The sequence below is a fragment of the Bombus bifarius genome, unplaced genomic scaffold (genome assembly GCF_011952205.1).
Source record: "Bombus bifarius isolate JDL3187 unplaced genomic scaffold, Bbif_JDL3187 scf7180000008061, whole genome shotgun sequence".
In the NCBI taxonomy this organism is placed as follows: Eukaryota; Metazoa; Arthropoda; class Insecta; order Hymenoptera; family Apidae; genus Bombus; species Bombus bifarius.
In genome coordinates, this window is record NW_022884425.1 from 1 (window position 1) to 15099 (window position 15099).

General features: G+C 38.2%; 1 protein-coding gene across 1 annotated transcript; it reads right to left on the minus strand.

Moving 5' to 3' along the window:
• Positions 1-64: 64 nt before the first annotated feature.
• On the minus strand, positions 65-3578 carry LOC117208305 (PR domain zinc finger protein 15-like; the record flags this gene model as incomplete). Its single annotated transcript, XM_033449366.1, has 2 exons — positions 3573-3578; positions 65-883 (listed from the first exon to the last, which is right to left on the minus strand). Coding segments are annotated over exons 1-2 (825 nt in total), but the record flags the coding sequence as incomplete, so codon positions are not given.
• Positions 3579-15099: the final 11521 nt, after the last annotated feature.

A 15099-nucleotide genomic window follows, 5' to 3' on the forward strand; every position in this document is an offset into this window, starting at 1 on the left:
AAGTTGGAATAATAGTCGCAGTAACAGGAATATTCTCCGTATCGATAACTTTTTCCGGGCTAACCCATCTGTCATTCGGTTTGTCTTTGTACGTCGATATGAAGTCTGTAAGGACGGATTGCTTCATTCTTTTCGAAGGTGTACTATGCGAATCGTTTAACCATTTCGGATGCGTAAACTTGATCTTGCTGCTCGAATCCTTGGTGGATGTATTCTTTGAGTCATTAGATAGTTTCAAAGATATATTTATTGAGCTATTTACGTTCTTTGAGCAGGGACTGTGTGAAGTTTTTGATTCTGCCATGACTATATCATCCGAATGATTCGACTTTCCTAACGATTCAGGAGATGTTTTCATAATTTTGCTTCCACCAGAAAATATTGCGTTCCCATGCGCATGGAATAAATGAGACTGGACATGTCTTTTATAGGAAAACTTTCGGTTACAAAAATTACACTTATATCCAGACAATTTTTTCGTACAACATCGCTTCTTTAAATGACGTATTAACGAAATATGCATAGTGAAGATTGCAGTGCAATTATCACACTTAAATACATTACAGCTATATAATTTATTATGCAGTTCCAATAAATGTTTAGCTTGAAAAGTTAACAAACAAACATTGCAACTTATTCTGTTGTTTGAAGGTACTTTATGTTTACTTTTTCGTTTATCAGGATCCGATTTGTTATTTTCTAAATACGTACTTTCTTGAGGAAACGCGGATTCTTCATTGTTACAATAAACGTCGTCCGAAGATTCACCTTTAAACGTCGCTGTTTCATTTTTATTCCCTGTATTTGTATCAACTGGCGACAAATCATCGCAGATCTCTGGATCGATTGGCTCTTTTTTTATTGTTATTGCATATTCAGAAGGCTGAAAAAAGATACAAACCAAATGTAACATCCTAAGAAACGAAAAATCTATGAAACAGTCCTAGTCTAGTAATTGAAGTCAATCGTACCATAAATCATGGGTAGGATAGAAAGCTACGTATAGAGCTACAGAACTAGATACTAGAAAGAACGGTTTATGACGTCATGTTTATCAGTTAGTCAGGTTCTACCATTAAAAACAATACATAACTGCACAAATCCAGAATACTACGTACATAACAAGAGAGGTGTAAATTTTGTGTAAATTTACGGCTCCATTAGAATTACAAAGAAACTTTTCCTCAACTCCTAACGTTTACCATAGGACAGGGCCGATCGATATTTTCAAACTATTGTGTAGCGAAGTCGACTATATTCAACTCTCAATTATATTCAAATGTAAGAAAAATCAGATTCGCAAACAATACTTTTAGCATGGTTGTTTAACATTATTTCATGAATGTATTCTTCCAGGTAACAAATTAGTACAAAACAACGAGCGGTCCTTCTACATGTTTAGCAAATTGTATATTATAAATGAGAAATAAAATGTACGACAGAGTAACAAACACCATGCAAAACGCTAAAAATTCCATATCATTTGAAAATATAAAAAAACAACTCAAAATGTTTGCAAAAATCACCATGAATTGTTTAAAATAGAAATATTTGTATCGAATTCGGTGGAAAATATTGTGGAATCAATTGCGATCAGCAACCGATGTGAGAAACAGTTAATGGTAATACCTGGTCAAACAGAAAGAAAACATGACTGTCAACGGTGCTTACATACGCTGAAACACTGATGCGATGAACGCATCAACGTATTCTGTTCTTTTATGATGTATATTGGCTTGCATCGATGCAGAAAGTAATATATTTTCTTAATTGGTAAGCAAAGCCAATGGATATATATTAAGTATATATTGATATACTGATATCATTTCATGAGACTTTGGAGTCGATGCGTGCCGTCATTACAACACGTTTCAGTTTGTACAGGCTGCTCAACGAATTTTCTACGCTAGACTATACTAGAACTTCTGTCCCGATGCTGTTCGGGCAGTAAGGGACATATGCAAAATTCCTCCCTTTTCACTATGTTGCCAATTTGTGTAAGAATATATATACACGCAGGCACGCGCACATGCACACGAATGCAAACGTGTATCTGTGCCTTGTTATAACTGTGTGTGGAAAAATTTTGTACATAAACTCACAGCAGCAATAGTTTTCATAACGCATGCACAAATTTAAACCTGGGCATGAGGGTACACGAGCGTTAAAACAGACATACGTTTTACAGTCATTTCGTACGTACATAGAAGTCACGACATACGAGCGTTGCCTGTTTTGCAGAGTTGGCGTCGAAGCGCTAAATTTCTAGTTCTCAAAAATAGCGATTGTTCTTGACTGTGGCGTAAACCATGCTTAACGGAACGTTCGCGACATTGTGTTGTAAAACTCCAATAATATTTCTTTTTAATCTGAATCGATATCGAAGTGCGTTAAAAACTGTAAATAATTTGATTCATACAAATGATTTTTGCAACAACAAATGATTTATAATCAACAAATCTAAAAATCTTTGCACAAAATAGAAAAGTTTTCATTCCGATACAACTATTTGCTATAGAATAATCGTTGGACATACGTAAAAAATACGTACTCATCGAACTGAGAACGAATAACTAATGATACGTTCGTGTGACCTGCTCTATTTAAGGTTATAATTGTATAACCTTATTTAATTGTACAACAAAGCATGCCTCAGCTGAATCCAATGCCCGTACTCATATAAATACATCAGTGAAAAGGTAACGCACGTTGCCAATGATGAATGTTCCTGGTACATGTGTGAGTTTTAATCTATTATACGGCAATATATTTTTTACAACTTACGTTGTTTCAACGCTCGTATGCTTCGACGCATTAATATGATAAAAATCTTATCTGTAACATGCATCTTTCTTATTAATTCACTTCGTATCGTACGAATAAATAGATAACAGTGATTTACAATAATATTACATAAAACATATTTATATATGTATAAATATCAATTTTATACTCTACAAGCCTAGGAAAATTAACAACAAATAATAATAGCACAAATGGTAAACATAATCACTATACTAAATATTAACATATTAATGAAAATCATTTGTAATTCAATATTTCCATGTTTATAAAATAAAATATGTAAATGAAATTTAATTGTAAGATGATCACATTCGTATAAACTCATTACTCTACAACGGAGCAATTAAATATTATATTGATAACGAGAATAAGCAAAATTGCATCGATGCTAGACATTCTGCATTACTTTAGTATTTTTAATCCATGTATTATTATTGAGCCATAATATATAAAGCATAGACGCAAGAGATCATAGCGCGTTGGCCAAAGAAATCTTACAATTGACAGATACATTATACAAAATTTTATATACCATGGTGGAAATTCCGTCTAATTCAACCATTAAATTTCATTTCTATTACAAATCACAAGTTTGCGTCACAACGGCCAAAGAAGCAAATCTTACTTTGTCATATTGAAATAGTTAAAGAAAGTGGTACATAAACATTAATTTAATATGTTATATTAACCAAGATTTATAGAAACAAAGTATATTATTCAATACGGTCAAAGTTCTCTTATCGAATGATGTTTCAAAAGGTACTTACGTCCATTTTGTTGTCCAATTTTATATCCACGGAGATTGCATCAACGGGGCGTACGCAAATTAACACTCGGGCTATTTGCTTTATGAAATTATTATTATTATTAGACCAACTGCTTGCCTGTGCACAAAGAAAATCTATGATTAGTGAGTAGTAGACTTTAATAATATCTTCAAAGAACAATTCGCGTTTTCCTTAAAATATGTTATAACTGTACGATAACAGTAGCAACTTGTAAATAAATATAGAAATTGTATGAAATACAGTTATCAAATATATTTAACAAAACTGTAATTATTTAATAAAAAGTCGTGAAATTAATGAAAAGCAGAAGACAATGGAAAATATTTCAGGTTAACGTGTCATACATGATCTTAAAAGTTGTTTACACTCACTTATTATTCACTTATTATTCACTTATTATTCACTTGCATCCAGAACATGTTTTCCTTTGTTAATAGTTCGCGTCGAAATAGAATGTAAATTTTTTTTATACACATATAAACTTGCACAGAGAGAAAAAATACCGTTCAAACTCGGACACCACCATGAGCAGCACTGTGGGCATTAAAATGGTATCACCCACTAGTAGCAAACATGCCGCTCAGTTCAGACAGATTCACGTGGCTACAGCGCATGCGTGTTACTGAGTAGATGTTCTGACTAAGTTCACGTTATGTCCAATATAATTTTCTTCTTCACGTTTCTACATAAACTCACGTTATATATGTATGTATATCTGTGTATCTAAGAAGCAACATCAACACACGTCAATGAATATCTGATTATTCCTGAATCATAAGTATTGTGAGCATCGCATTCGTATACACAGGTCTGTAAACTCCAGTAGGGGGGTGGCAAATCGGCCGTTAGTCGTAGCGCTGGCATTGATTTGTTAACACCATTGTTTGCATTATCACAGAAGGTAAAGAATATAAACTAAATTGCTTTTTATAATTTTCATCAATATACTTAAAGTAGACATACAGTATTTCACGTGATACAAAAGAATGTTGTTTAAATAAATGTAGTTTTACATAAGGGGGGCTAAGGTTAATTCGTACAAAAAAAGGCATGTTTTTGTGAATTTTTTGTGACGTCAGAGTTAAAATCTCTTTATTAAAATCAATAGTAAATTAAAGTATGACATTCGAAGAATATTGTATAAAATTTTCACGGAGAAATATTTAAAAATACGGCAATGGCAGTGTTACGTCGGGCGACCCTCTACCTAGACCAGGCCATACACCGCGGGTCAGATGGAAACCAGATGTCCGCTCATCCTTACTGCGTACCCTCAATAGTCTTAAGGACCCATCATAAATCTCAGTAATTTGCTAGCTAAGGTCCTTCAGACACAGCAAATATCTTTATTCTAAATCACTTTCTAAAGAGTATTGTCTACTACAGCTTTATTTATCTGTTTGTTAAAATTACAATCAATTCTCGCGTTGAGAATTTTCAGTAATTTTTCTGGCGTGGCGCAGTGATATGGCTGATTATTTATAATAAGTTAATATTTATTATAGATAAATGTAATTTATAAGTAAGTATTATAAATAAGTGAATATTGCTTAATTTTTGATAACTAAATAAATCTGGCGTTTAGGTCTAGCGGGTAGTGCCTCTTCAGCCTGCGAATCTGGTCCGTCGTATCAAGTAGTCCAGTGATTATGGGGTTTCGATGTTTGTTGAATCTTTTGCTATATCTGTCGCTATATTTTGCTATTTCCTCTTTGACTGTGGGTATCTTGAATTGTTTCGTTGGTAACATACCAAGGTGCGTCTATTAAGGATCTTATCGTTTTCGATTGGAAGCGTTGAAGTATTTCAATGTTGCAGTTACTTGCTGTTCCCCATAGTTGGATTCCGTAGGTCCAGACAGGTTTTATTACGGTCTTGTGGAGGGTACTTTATTCTGTAGGTTTAGTTTGGAGCGTCGGCCCGTGAGCCAATAGAATTTGTTTAGTTTGTCCTTTAGTTGCTTCGTTTTATCTGAGATGTGTTTTTTCCACGTTAGTCTCTTGTCCAGGGTCATGCCCAGGTATCTGACTGAGTCTCTGCTAGGAACTGTTGCATTGTTGATGGTGACCTGGGGGCAGGTTTGTTTTCGGAGCGTCAAGGTTACATGTGAGGATTTCTTTTCGTTAATTTTGAAGCCCCATTTATGAAACCACTTTACCATGGAGTCGAGACTTCGCTGGAGAGCGGATGAGGCTATTACCGGGTCTGCGTGGGTAGCTAATAGCGCTGTGTCGTCTGCAAATATTGCTATTGTTATCTCGTTTGGTATAGGTAAATCGGCAGTGTAGATGGAGTACAGTAGGGGTCCGAGGACACTACCTTGGGGTATGCCGGATTCTATTGGGAATGTTGCGGAAGTGGCGTCTAGGCATTTAACCATGAATTGTCTATTGGTTAGGTAAGATTTTAGGATGGAGTAGTAGGGGTGAGGTAGGATCTTTTTAAGCTTGTATAGTAGCCCTTCATGCCATACTTTGTCGAATGCCGGTTGGATGTCTAGGAAAACCGCTGAGCAATATTTTTTCTTTTCGAGTGTTTGGCTGATCGTATGGGTTATGCGATGGATTTGCTCTACTGTTGAATGTTGTTTTCAGAAGCCGAATTGATGATCTGGGAGTGTTTCCAAGTTCTCTAGGAGTGGAAGGAGTCGGTTCGTGAGCATCTTCTCGAATAGTTTAGACAGGGTAGGTAAAAGGCTGATTGGGCGATAGGAGCTGGTTTCGTATATCGGTTTACCGGGTTTAGGGATGAGGGTAAGCAGTGAGATTAGGATAGTGTTCAAGGCGAAGGATAGCATTAAAAATCGATGTGATGGGTCCGATCCCTATTATGGGAAGTTCCTTGATTGCTTTATTGCCTATTAGGTCGGGCCCTGCTGCTTTCTTGGGATTTAGGCGACTGATTGTTTCTATAGTCTCTGCAGAAGTGAAGGGTTCGATAGGAGGAGAGATTGGGAAGGGGGTGTGCAGGTATTCAGTAACGTCCGCGGCAGCTTTGGAGGAGTGGCGTTTGAATACTTTGGACAAGTATTTGGCAAACAGGTCGGCTTTTTCTATAGGGTTACGCGCCCATCCACCTTGCGGACGGCGGATTGGGGGGATTATTTGTGGGGGGCGTGTGAGTTTCCTGGAGGTCTTCCACAGCGAGTAGTTGGAGTCGGCTGTGGGGGATAAACTGGCGAGATATTTTTGGAAACAGTCGTTTTTGTAATTTTTTATGGTTTTGGATAGCTTTCTAGTTGCGTTGTTTAGTTTGCGTTTGTCATCCGGTGTTCTATGGGTCTGCCATACTCTTCTTAGTCTACGTTTTTCTGCTATTTTTTTTAATATGTATTGGGGATATTCTTGGTTGCTGATGGACGTCTTTGTCGGTGTGAAGAGGCGGATGGCGTTTATTATGCTCGTGTTTAAATATTCCGTGGCTGCTTCAATTTCTTCCTTAGTTTTTAGTGAGGTTAGGGCTGAAGTTGAGTGAGTAAGGACTTCTCTAAAGAGCTGCCAGTTGGTGTGTTGGTTGTGAATGGAGACATTAGGTGTATTCTCGATAATTGTTGAACTGACTGTTGCTATCACGGGGGAATGATCGGAGGAGAGATCAGCCGAGGAGTTGATTTGGACGTGTCTTGATGAGATATTTTTAGTTACGAAGAAGTCGAGAAGGTCGGGTATTTTGTTAATATCAGTGGGTCAGTATGTGGGTTCGTATGTGGTGAGGTAGTTGAGGTTGTTTGTTATTATGCTGTTTAAGAGGTTTTTGCCTCTTACTGTAACCAGTCTGCTGCCCCATTGGGTGTGCTTGGCGTTATAGTCTCCTCCAGCTATGAATCTATTGCCCAGGGTGTCCAGGAAGTTATCAAAGCCTTCTTTGGCGATGGAGTGTCTGGGAGGGCAGTATACTGCTGAAGTGGTGGTTGTACCATGACAGTCTTCTATTGCTACGTTTGTTGCTTGGAGGTAGTCTTTCTGGAATGATGGAAGTTCGTAGTGCTTAATACTTGTTTTGATTATGATTGATGATTATGATGTGTTCGCAAATCGTACCTTTGTTATACCACGACGATGGTCAGTTCCAATGAAGATTTATCAAACGCCCACAACCCTACAGAATTTATTGTGTATAACAGTGAGCTTAATCGAGGAATTGCGTAGTGTACGAATAGCTGTATATGTTTCTTTCTTTTTTTTTTATTAACATGGAGGAAATCCGCACGGACACCAGGTCGCTTCTGGGGAAAAGCGGCGTGGTAATGGCGGACTCCAACCGACTAAAGCCTCTACGATGACCGTCCCTCTTGCGATTGAGGGGGGCTCGGGAACCGATGTGAGCGATACACCGCCCCCCCTTCCCGCGCTCAGTACGTCCCCTAGTGGAGCGATGTGCGGCCACGTCACACTGCGCTTCGTCGCCGGAGCCGCCGTGCCAGGCAGTCCGGTTCCCCTACCGGGCTGCTTTGCGGCCCCGGGGCGCTGAGCTGCCAGCGCCTAAGTTTGCACCCCACCGGGGGGCGGAGCGGACCTAGCGCGTCTCATCGAAGCGCGTCCATGGCCTCCGCCGCGCCCTCGCCGGTCAATCCTCTCAGGGTGAGAGTACAGCACCCTGACCCTCTCCGCGGCCGCTTTTCGAAGCATAACTTGCTCACAGAAGGAGGTCACGGCCCTCTGCCTCCTCTCGTTTACCAACAATGCCTCGAGGATCGTCGGCGGCGAGAGGTCCCATCCGAGCTGTATATTTTTCTACGTGGTTTATAACCCGTTTCATCTGTTAACTGAAAGTAATTAGTGTTGTACTTGTGTTGCGAAATATGTGGAAAGCATAATTTATCAAGACTTTACGTACGAGTTGTGCCATACTCCGCGAGTTTCGTAAGCGTTAAGCGCGAAACACAAGCTTGTATCTCTTTCGTGCCATATAAATACTAAATAGCGTTAAGGAAAAGTGATGTATTCTGGAAAATAAAAGATCGGAAAGTTAATAATAAAATGTAAATGAATTGTCAAGAATTTACAATATTTATTAACGATACATAATAGAAATGTGAAATGTTATAACTCGTATTAGTAACGTCAGCAGCATTTGTTACAAATATTCCTACATCGATCGCAATGACGTTTTTACAGAATCTTGATGCTAACGCAATATCACAAAATAAGAACCATAATTGCCAAACATTTATGTCCCATTTCGTTGTTTTAACTATTGTCGAACTCCCATTTTTGTAAAAGCAAGCGAAACTCGATAAAAACAAAAACAAGAGAGCAAAAAAGAACGGGTCTATAGCCTCTCTGTGCGCTTTTATGCGACCGTACACCTTCGCGTATATTACCGTCCACGCAAACTCCACATCCGCTTCCGCTTTTAACAGCACCTCGACTGTGACACGGTTTGTATCTTGATACGATAGTCTAGGCCAGTTAGGACGGTTCCTCGCGTAAACCTGTCGCAAACTGTTGGCAACCGGTCTCGACAAGCTACTGCATTTTGTAGGTCAACGCCGGTTCCACCGTGACGGTGGTTGACAGTTTCTGAACGGGAGAGGGAGAGGTAGGGGATGAGCGGCAAAGGGTGAGATAGTCGAGAGTCGACGCTGGTTGTACGTGTCGCGAGCAATAGCCCCGGGGGTACACGGCAATCTGATGTCACTTCCTGCGTCGGTGAAACTGCCCTAATTGTCCCCAACTGTGCTCACAACGGCCACCTTCACCTCTGTCCTTTCTCAGCTTCGAGCTGGGAATTGTTCTGTTACTTTGTCCACGTTATACTTTCATTCAGATGGTTTGCAATAGAAGTAAGAAGAAGAGAAGGCGGAAGCATACGAAGACATAAAAATGGAGGAACATTTTATTCGTGTGAAGCAGACCTGTATGCTGGATGATTAGTAACAACTAGTAGTTTTTGCTTTGATTGTATATTGTTATATTGCAGTAAAATCTCTGTAAAATGCTGTATTATATTTGTAGTAGAGTAAAACTTTTTTCTTTCTTATAAGCAATTCTCCGTTTCGGGAACGAACCATATAAAAATGAACTTCGCCTAAGTATCTTAGCCTGTAAATGTGCTTAATCGTGGCTGTTAATAAACATTGATTAAAATCGTTTGAATAGTCTCGTTTCTTTTTAATTCTTCGATGCTATATCTATACACAATACAGGGTAGGCAGCAAGATACTAATTAGTTTTAATTGTCTAAACTTTCGGGCTGAAATTCGATAGAAATTGCGTCTCTAGAATTTTGTTAATAGAAGCTTCGGAGCTTCTTCTCAGCATTCAGTTGTATTGTGTATCACACTTTAATCATATTGTAATATCAAATACAAATAAGGATTTTTCTTCTTATAGAATTGATCGATGTTCACGGGAAATAATAAAAAACTATAAGATAATAAAAAACTATAAGGAAGAAATTCATTGTCAAACTATTATACCGCTAATTCCCATGTTTCTTTTGGGTTATAAAGCATAACCTTCTTTCATAACTTATAGAAGAAGCAAGTTGAAGTTATTTCTTTTAGTCTTTTAGTTATTAAGCTTTTTTATCAATTCGTACCCTGCTGCCTATCTGGTATATTGGGAAACGAGGCATTCTAACTATAAAGAGAAAGAAAGATAAAGTTTATATAAAGTTTGTAAAACACAATGTAATAATTATTATTAATTAAAAATGTAATAAATAAGCGAAAACATACTAGTAGCAGTCTTAGTCTCGGCACGCGACAAAATTGCCAGAAAATATAAATAATAACGAGTTATTATTTGTTAGCAATTGTTAGGTGGAAATTATTGTGTGAGGAATGTAGCATTTCAAAGTTAAAAGCAATTGCATACACAGTTGAAACTAAAAGTGAGTAAATTGTGATGATAGTTAATTAATCCTTTAATTTACCGTATAACTAGAATTAATTATATACTAATATAATTACTATCTTAGTAATCTTGTTAAAAGCAAGAAATTTTCGCTTCTAATTCTTTCTCTAATTCTCGCTTCTTCTAAGGAAGAACTTTCTAATTAGGCAATTAATTTTACCAAGAAGAAATCTGTGTTTAGATTCTTATTAATACTTTAAAAAATACTATTAAATATTCATATAGTTGATATATTGACAGTTTTTTCATAAAAAATAATGGCGTTGAAAGTTAATATTTGATCATTAACTACATAGAGATTGCTACAATAATATCAAGTTTCAACATATGAACTTTTTTAAATATAGTAGACTCGTGTTTGTTGTTCAGAAACGATGTAGTGATATTGAATGGTTTATACTCAAGAATGTGATTTTAGTATTCAACTGCTTTATAGTTAAAAAGGTAAAACCTTGTATACTGTAAATATTTGCGCAGATTCTTTAAAATTGAAGAATTGCAATCAGAAATTGTTTTATCCACCAAATATTATAATGATTATTATAATTTGGATATTTTACAATTTTGCATCTTTTCCTATAAATATATAAATAACTGCAATTTAATAATAATATAAAGAAACGGAAAGACGAAAGGACGTAAGTGTAGCGTAATAATTTATCAAATTATTACAAAGTGTCGATCTGAAACAAGAGATCGAGCTCTTTATTGTCACACACTTATACAATAAACTTTTTATTATATTCGAGGTTCACAACGATAAGGTTTTGGGTAGGTTTTGAGTATTACAGACTGCAGACTGCTCGGGTGATTTCGGGAGGAGTATTTATATGAATTTAGTGGTTGGAGTGGGAGAAAGACTTTGGTCGTATCATGTTTGGATGTTACTTTGGACTTTGGTCATGTTTGGAGTGACTAGATGTTACCCTGGCGGTGACTCATGATAAGGCAGTTAGGATTAACTATCTTATTGGAGTCAAATTTACCCTGTGACATAAGCATCTGGAGTGATATGTCGTGATAGGTTCGGAAGGAAAACTCAGATGTATTCAACAATAAATGTTTATCCACTGCAATGTCGATGAGTACACTTGACGCAAGACTCGCGGTTATATTCGGTTCGCGGATGTGCGGTTACGAGTTAGAGCTCGGATAGCTATGATTCGAGATGCGCTACGAGTGCGGACGATGATTGCACGAGATGTCGAGGGCTTAGGTAATTATTCGACTCGAACCGTATAAGTATAACGACTGTTGTGTGTTGACTCCCCGTAACAGACTGACTTTCCGTCACGATGCTGCTGCGAAGGAAAACTGTGTTGGGATGTGTCTAAAGATGCGAGGATATCGGATTCGTTGAGAAAAGCTTTGGTTCGGAAAGTGAGGGAAATGTACCTTAATGTTTATTGGCTAATTCGCGTTGGTCGTTGGAAAAGGATGCTAGCTGCCCTTGAGAGGATGTTGCTAGCGGAAAGCGTCGTACGCGAGAGAAAGCAGATTTCTCGTGTGTTCCCGTAGTAGGTGGTCGACTTAGAGACTGATAGACAAAGACTGTTTGTCTCTTTGGAGGGCCTTCGCTATAATAAATCCTAAGATTTATGGCGAGTCCTTAGGCTAGCTAGAGAATGTTCGGTACGAATGTATCGACATCTGGCAATCATCTGGTTCGCAGGTATAGGGTCTTTGTGTCGTGCGTCACGCGACGTAAACTGTTGGGAAGTTTACTGTCAAGTGCCGCTACACATCAATGACTTTAGATGAACAAAATACTTCGTGCACATTGTAATTGATTTCTAGGAAAAAATACATCGTGAATTAAAATATTCTGCTCTCGTAATCTCGCCTTTCACGTTCTCTCGCAGTTGTTCACCTCTACCACACCCATGTTAAGTTACACTTTCTGCATATCTCTCTCTTGTATCCTGCAGTAGGAATAGTACATAGTAGAAAAAAAATAGAAATTTTGTTTCAAGTCTTTCGATACTGGCATGACGTACCCATATACTGTTAGAAATATGTCGCACCTTGTCCACACTATCATTCAAATGTTTTCGGTTGTTTGCTTATTTCCGCTAGCAGATTTAATTACAAAATTACCAATAAATCGGGCTTCAGTGGCTTCACTCTTTCTAATTATCCTCTTATATCTTTATAATAATTATTATAGATATTGTAGGACGATTAAATTGATTTTTAAAAGCCAATACGTAATAGTTGTTTTCGCACGTTCGGGGGGAGACACGATCTCGTAGAAACGCGCCAATGGGAGTCGTAAATTCCCGTTACGATTTGCTAAACGACGCCGCGAATCGTTCGATCCCTTATTTCTTTTGGGATAATAAGGGTAGTTAAATTAAAGATAACGCTGCTGCTAACAGGTTATTATATATTTTCACAAACCGACAACTTCGGTGTAACACAAAATGAATAGTTGCTATGAGATGACTACTGTGTTCGACTTGTTAACTGCTTAAAAAGATGTTTGATTGAGACTGACTGATCTTCGGGTGTAAACTCGGTCGAAGGATGTTGACTGTTCGAAGAATAGAAAATCAGAGATGTTCGGAGACGATGCTGTGGCGGAGGAAAGCTAAGGATGGGTGTGTCTGGCGCACGGGACCATCGGATTTGTTGGTGGCGATTTTAGTTAAGAGAGTGAGGGAAATAGGCTTTGTTGTTAATTGGTTAAACGAAGGGTCTTAACCGCCCTCGAGAGAAAGTGGTTAGTGGGATGAAAGTTGCATCATACATGAGAAAAACTAACTTTCCCTTGTCAAGCCGTAGTAGACAAAGGTCTTTAGAAATGCTTCGGAAACAGACGTTTGTTCAGATTGAAGGACCTCGACTAGGAAATTCCTGAGATTTATGGAAGGTACTTGAGACTATTGAGGGTACGCAGTGAGCATCCGAAGACATCTGGTTGCCATCTTGCCCGCGGTGTGTGGCCTGGGCTAGGTAGAGTGTTACGCGACGTAACAATAGTAGAATTGGGGTTTGTAATTGAAATCAAATCTTGTGTGTAGAATTGTTTTGTTAGTTGATGAGCTCTTTATCTTCAAAGATAACACATTCATGTTACATTCTTGAATTATTGAACTATAAGCTAGATTAGAATGATAACTTGTGATCGATGATAGTTAACAGTAAATAGTAAAAAGCATTATTGCACTCTCTTTTAACATATAATTTAAATTTGATAATAAAAGACTAAAAGTAGCAAAACATACTAAATACTACTTCTAATTGTTAATTACTTATTAATAATATATAGAGCAGAGTAGGGTTACGAGTCCGGCTAAAAGTTCGGCGGGTAAAAGGTCCCGAATTCGAAATCATCGTTATGAAACAATTGATGAACTATCGCATCATGTGATTTAGGCATCGAGGGGCAACAGGGAGGATAGCAAAACCGTTATTTCATCTCTGATGATCGTACGAATTGCACGACGCCTTTATCACGTAAAATAAAAAAAGGAAATCGAAGATGAAAATAAAAAAAGAGAGAATTTATTTCTTAACACTTTGTTTACACTAATGACAGTTTACTTCCGAACTCCAGCCGTGATTTTCTAAGACTGAAGCTCGTGCAACTTGACTTTCTTTGTCACCCCTCAATATCACCACTATCCGCGCGTTTGTTAGGCGTCCGCGACCGTTGCTACACACGCCTTTCTCTCGAACATTCTGTGGAAAGATCATTGGGATATTGATGGCTCATTAGGCACTTCACTTCGGTGATATACATTGTCGCCAAGTGCTGCCACATCTTTATCTCTGTCATCAGCCCATCGGTTTTGAAGTGTGCCGGTCGTGACACCTTCATTATTATTTGGATCAAAAATTTAAAAAGGTACGTTGCTTTTACTGCGTTGCAGTAAGTGACCTACAGCTTAACAGCGAATCAGTTGTTATGCAATAGAGAAGACATTGACTAGTGCAAATACGATTATTACAGAATTTGACAAGTAACCGTGGTAATTAGATACTCGAGAAGCTAATGGCAATGATCCTAGGTTCAATAACATATCCGCGGTCAACGGGATAACAGAATGCGCTTTCTTCCAAAGCACAAGTCGTACTCGACTCGCTCGGCCACGATACAAGTATTACTAAACTAACTCTTTGTGAAAACGTGGAACATTCACCGAGCGTAAAGACGGTAAGTAACTCACTAATACGACTTCACGAGAGAATGACTTCCCATCGCGATGATATTGCAGAGGAAAATTATTATGGGGTGTATCTAAGGACATGAGATCATTGGATTCGTGGAGAGATGCCTTCGTTCGGAAAGTGAGGGAAATAGACGTCGCTGTTAATTGGTCAATTTCCATGTTGGTGGTTAGAGAAGGATGCTAGCTGCCCTCGATAGAAAGTTGCTAGTGGGAAGCATCGTACGTGAGAAAAACTAACTTTCCCGTGTCAAGCCGTAGTCAGTTCGCTGTTGAGTGCCGAAGCGTGCAGACGTGTCTCTAGTGCCCAGTGAAGTCCGAAAACAACACGTGTCGCCCGACCGTCGAAAGTGAACACAGCCAAGTGTTTCCTACCCATTAGGGAGAAGAAAATCCCACGCACCTAATCCCAACCCGAATACTAGCCTCATAGCCTCATGACTAGTTATTCATTTTGAATTGACTAGCTCGATG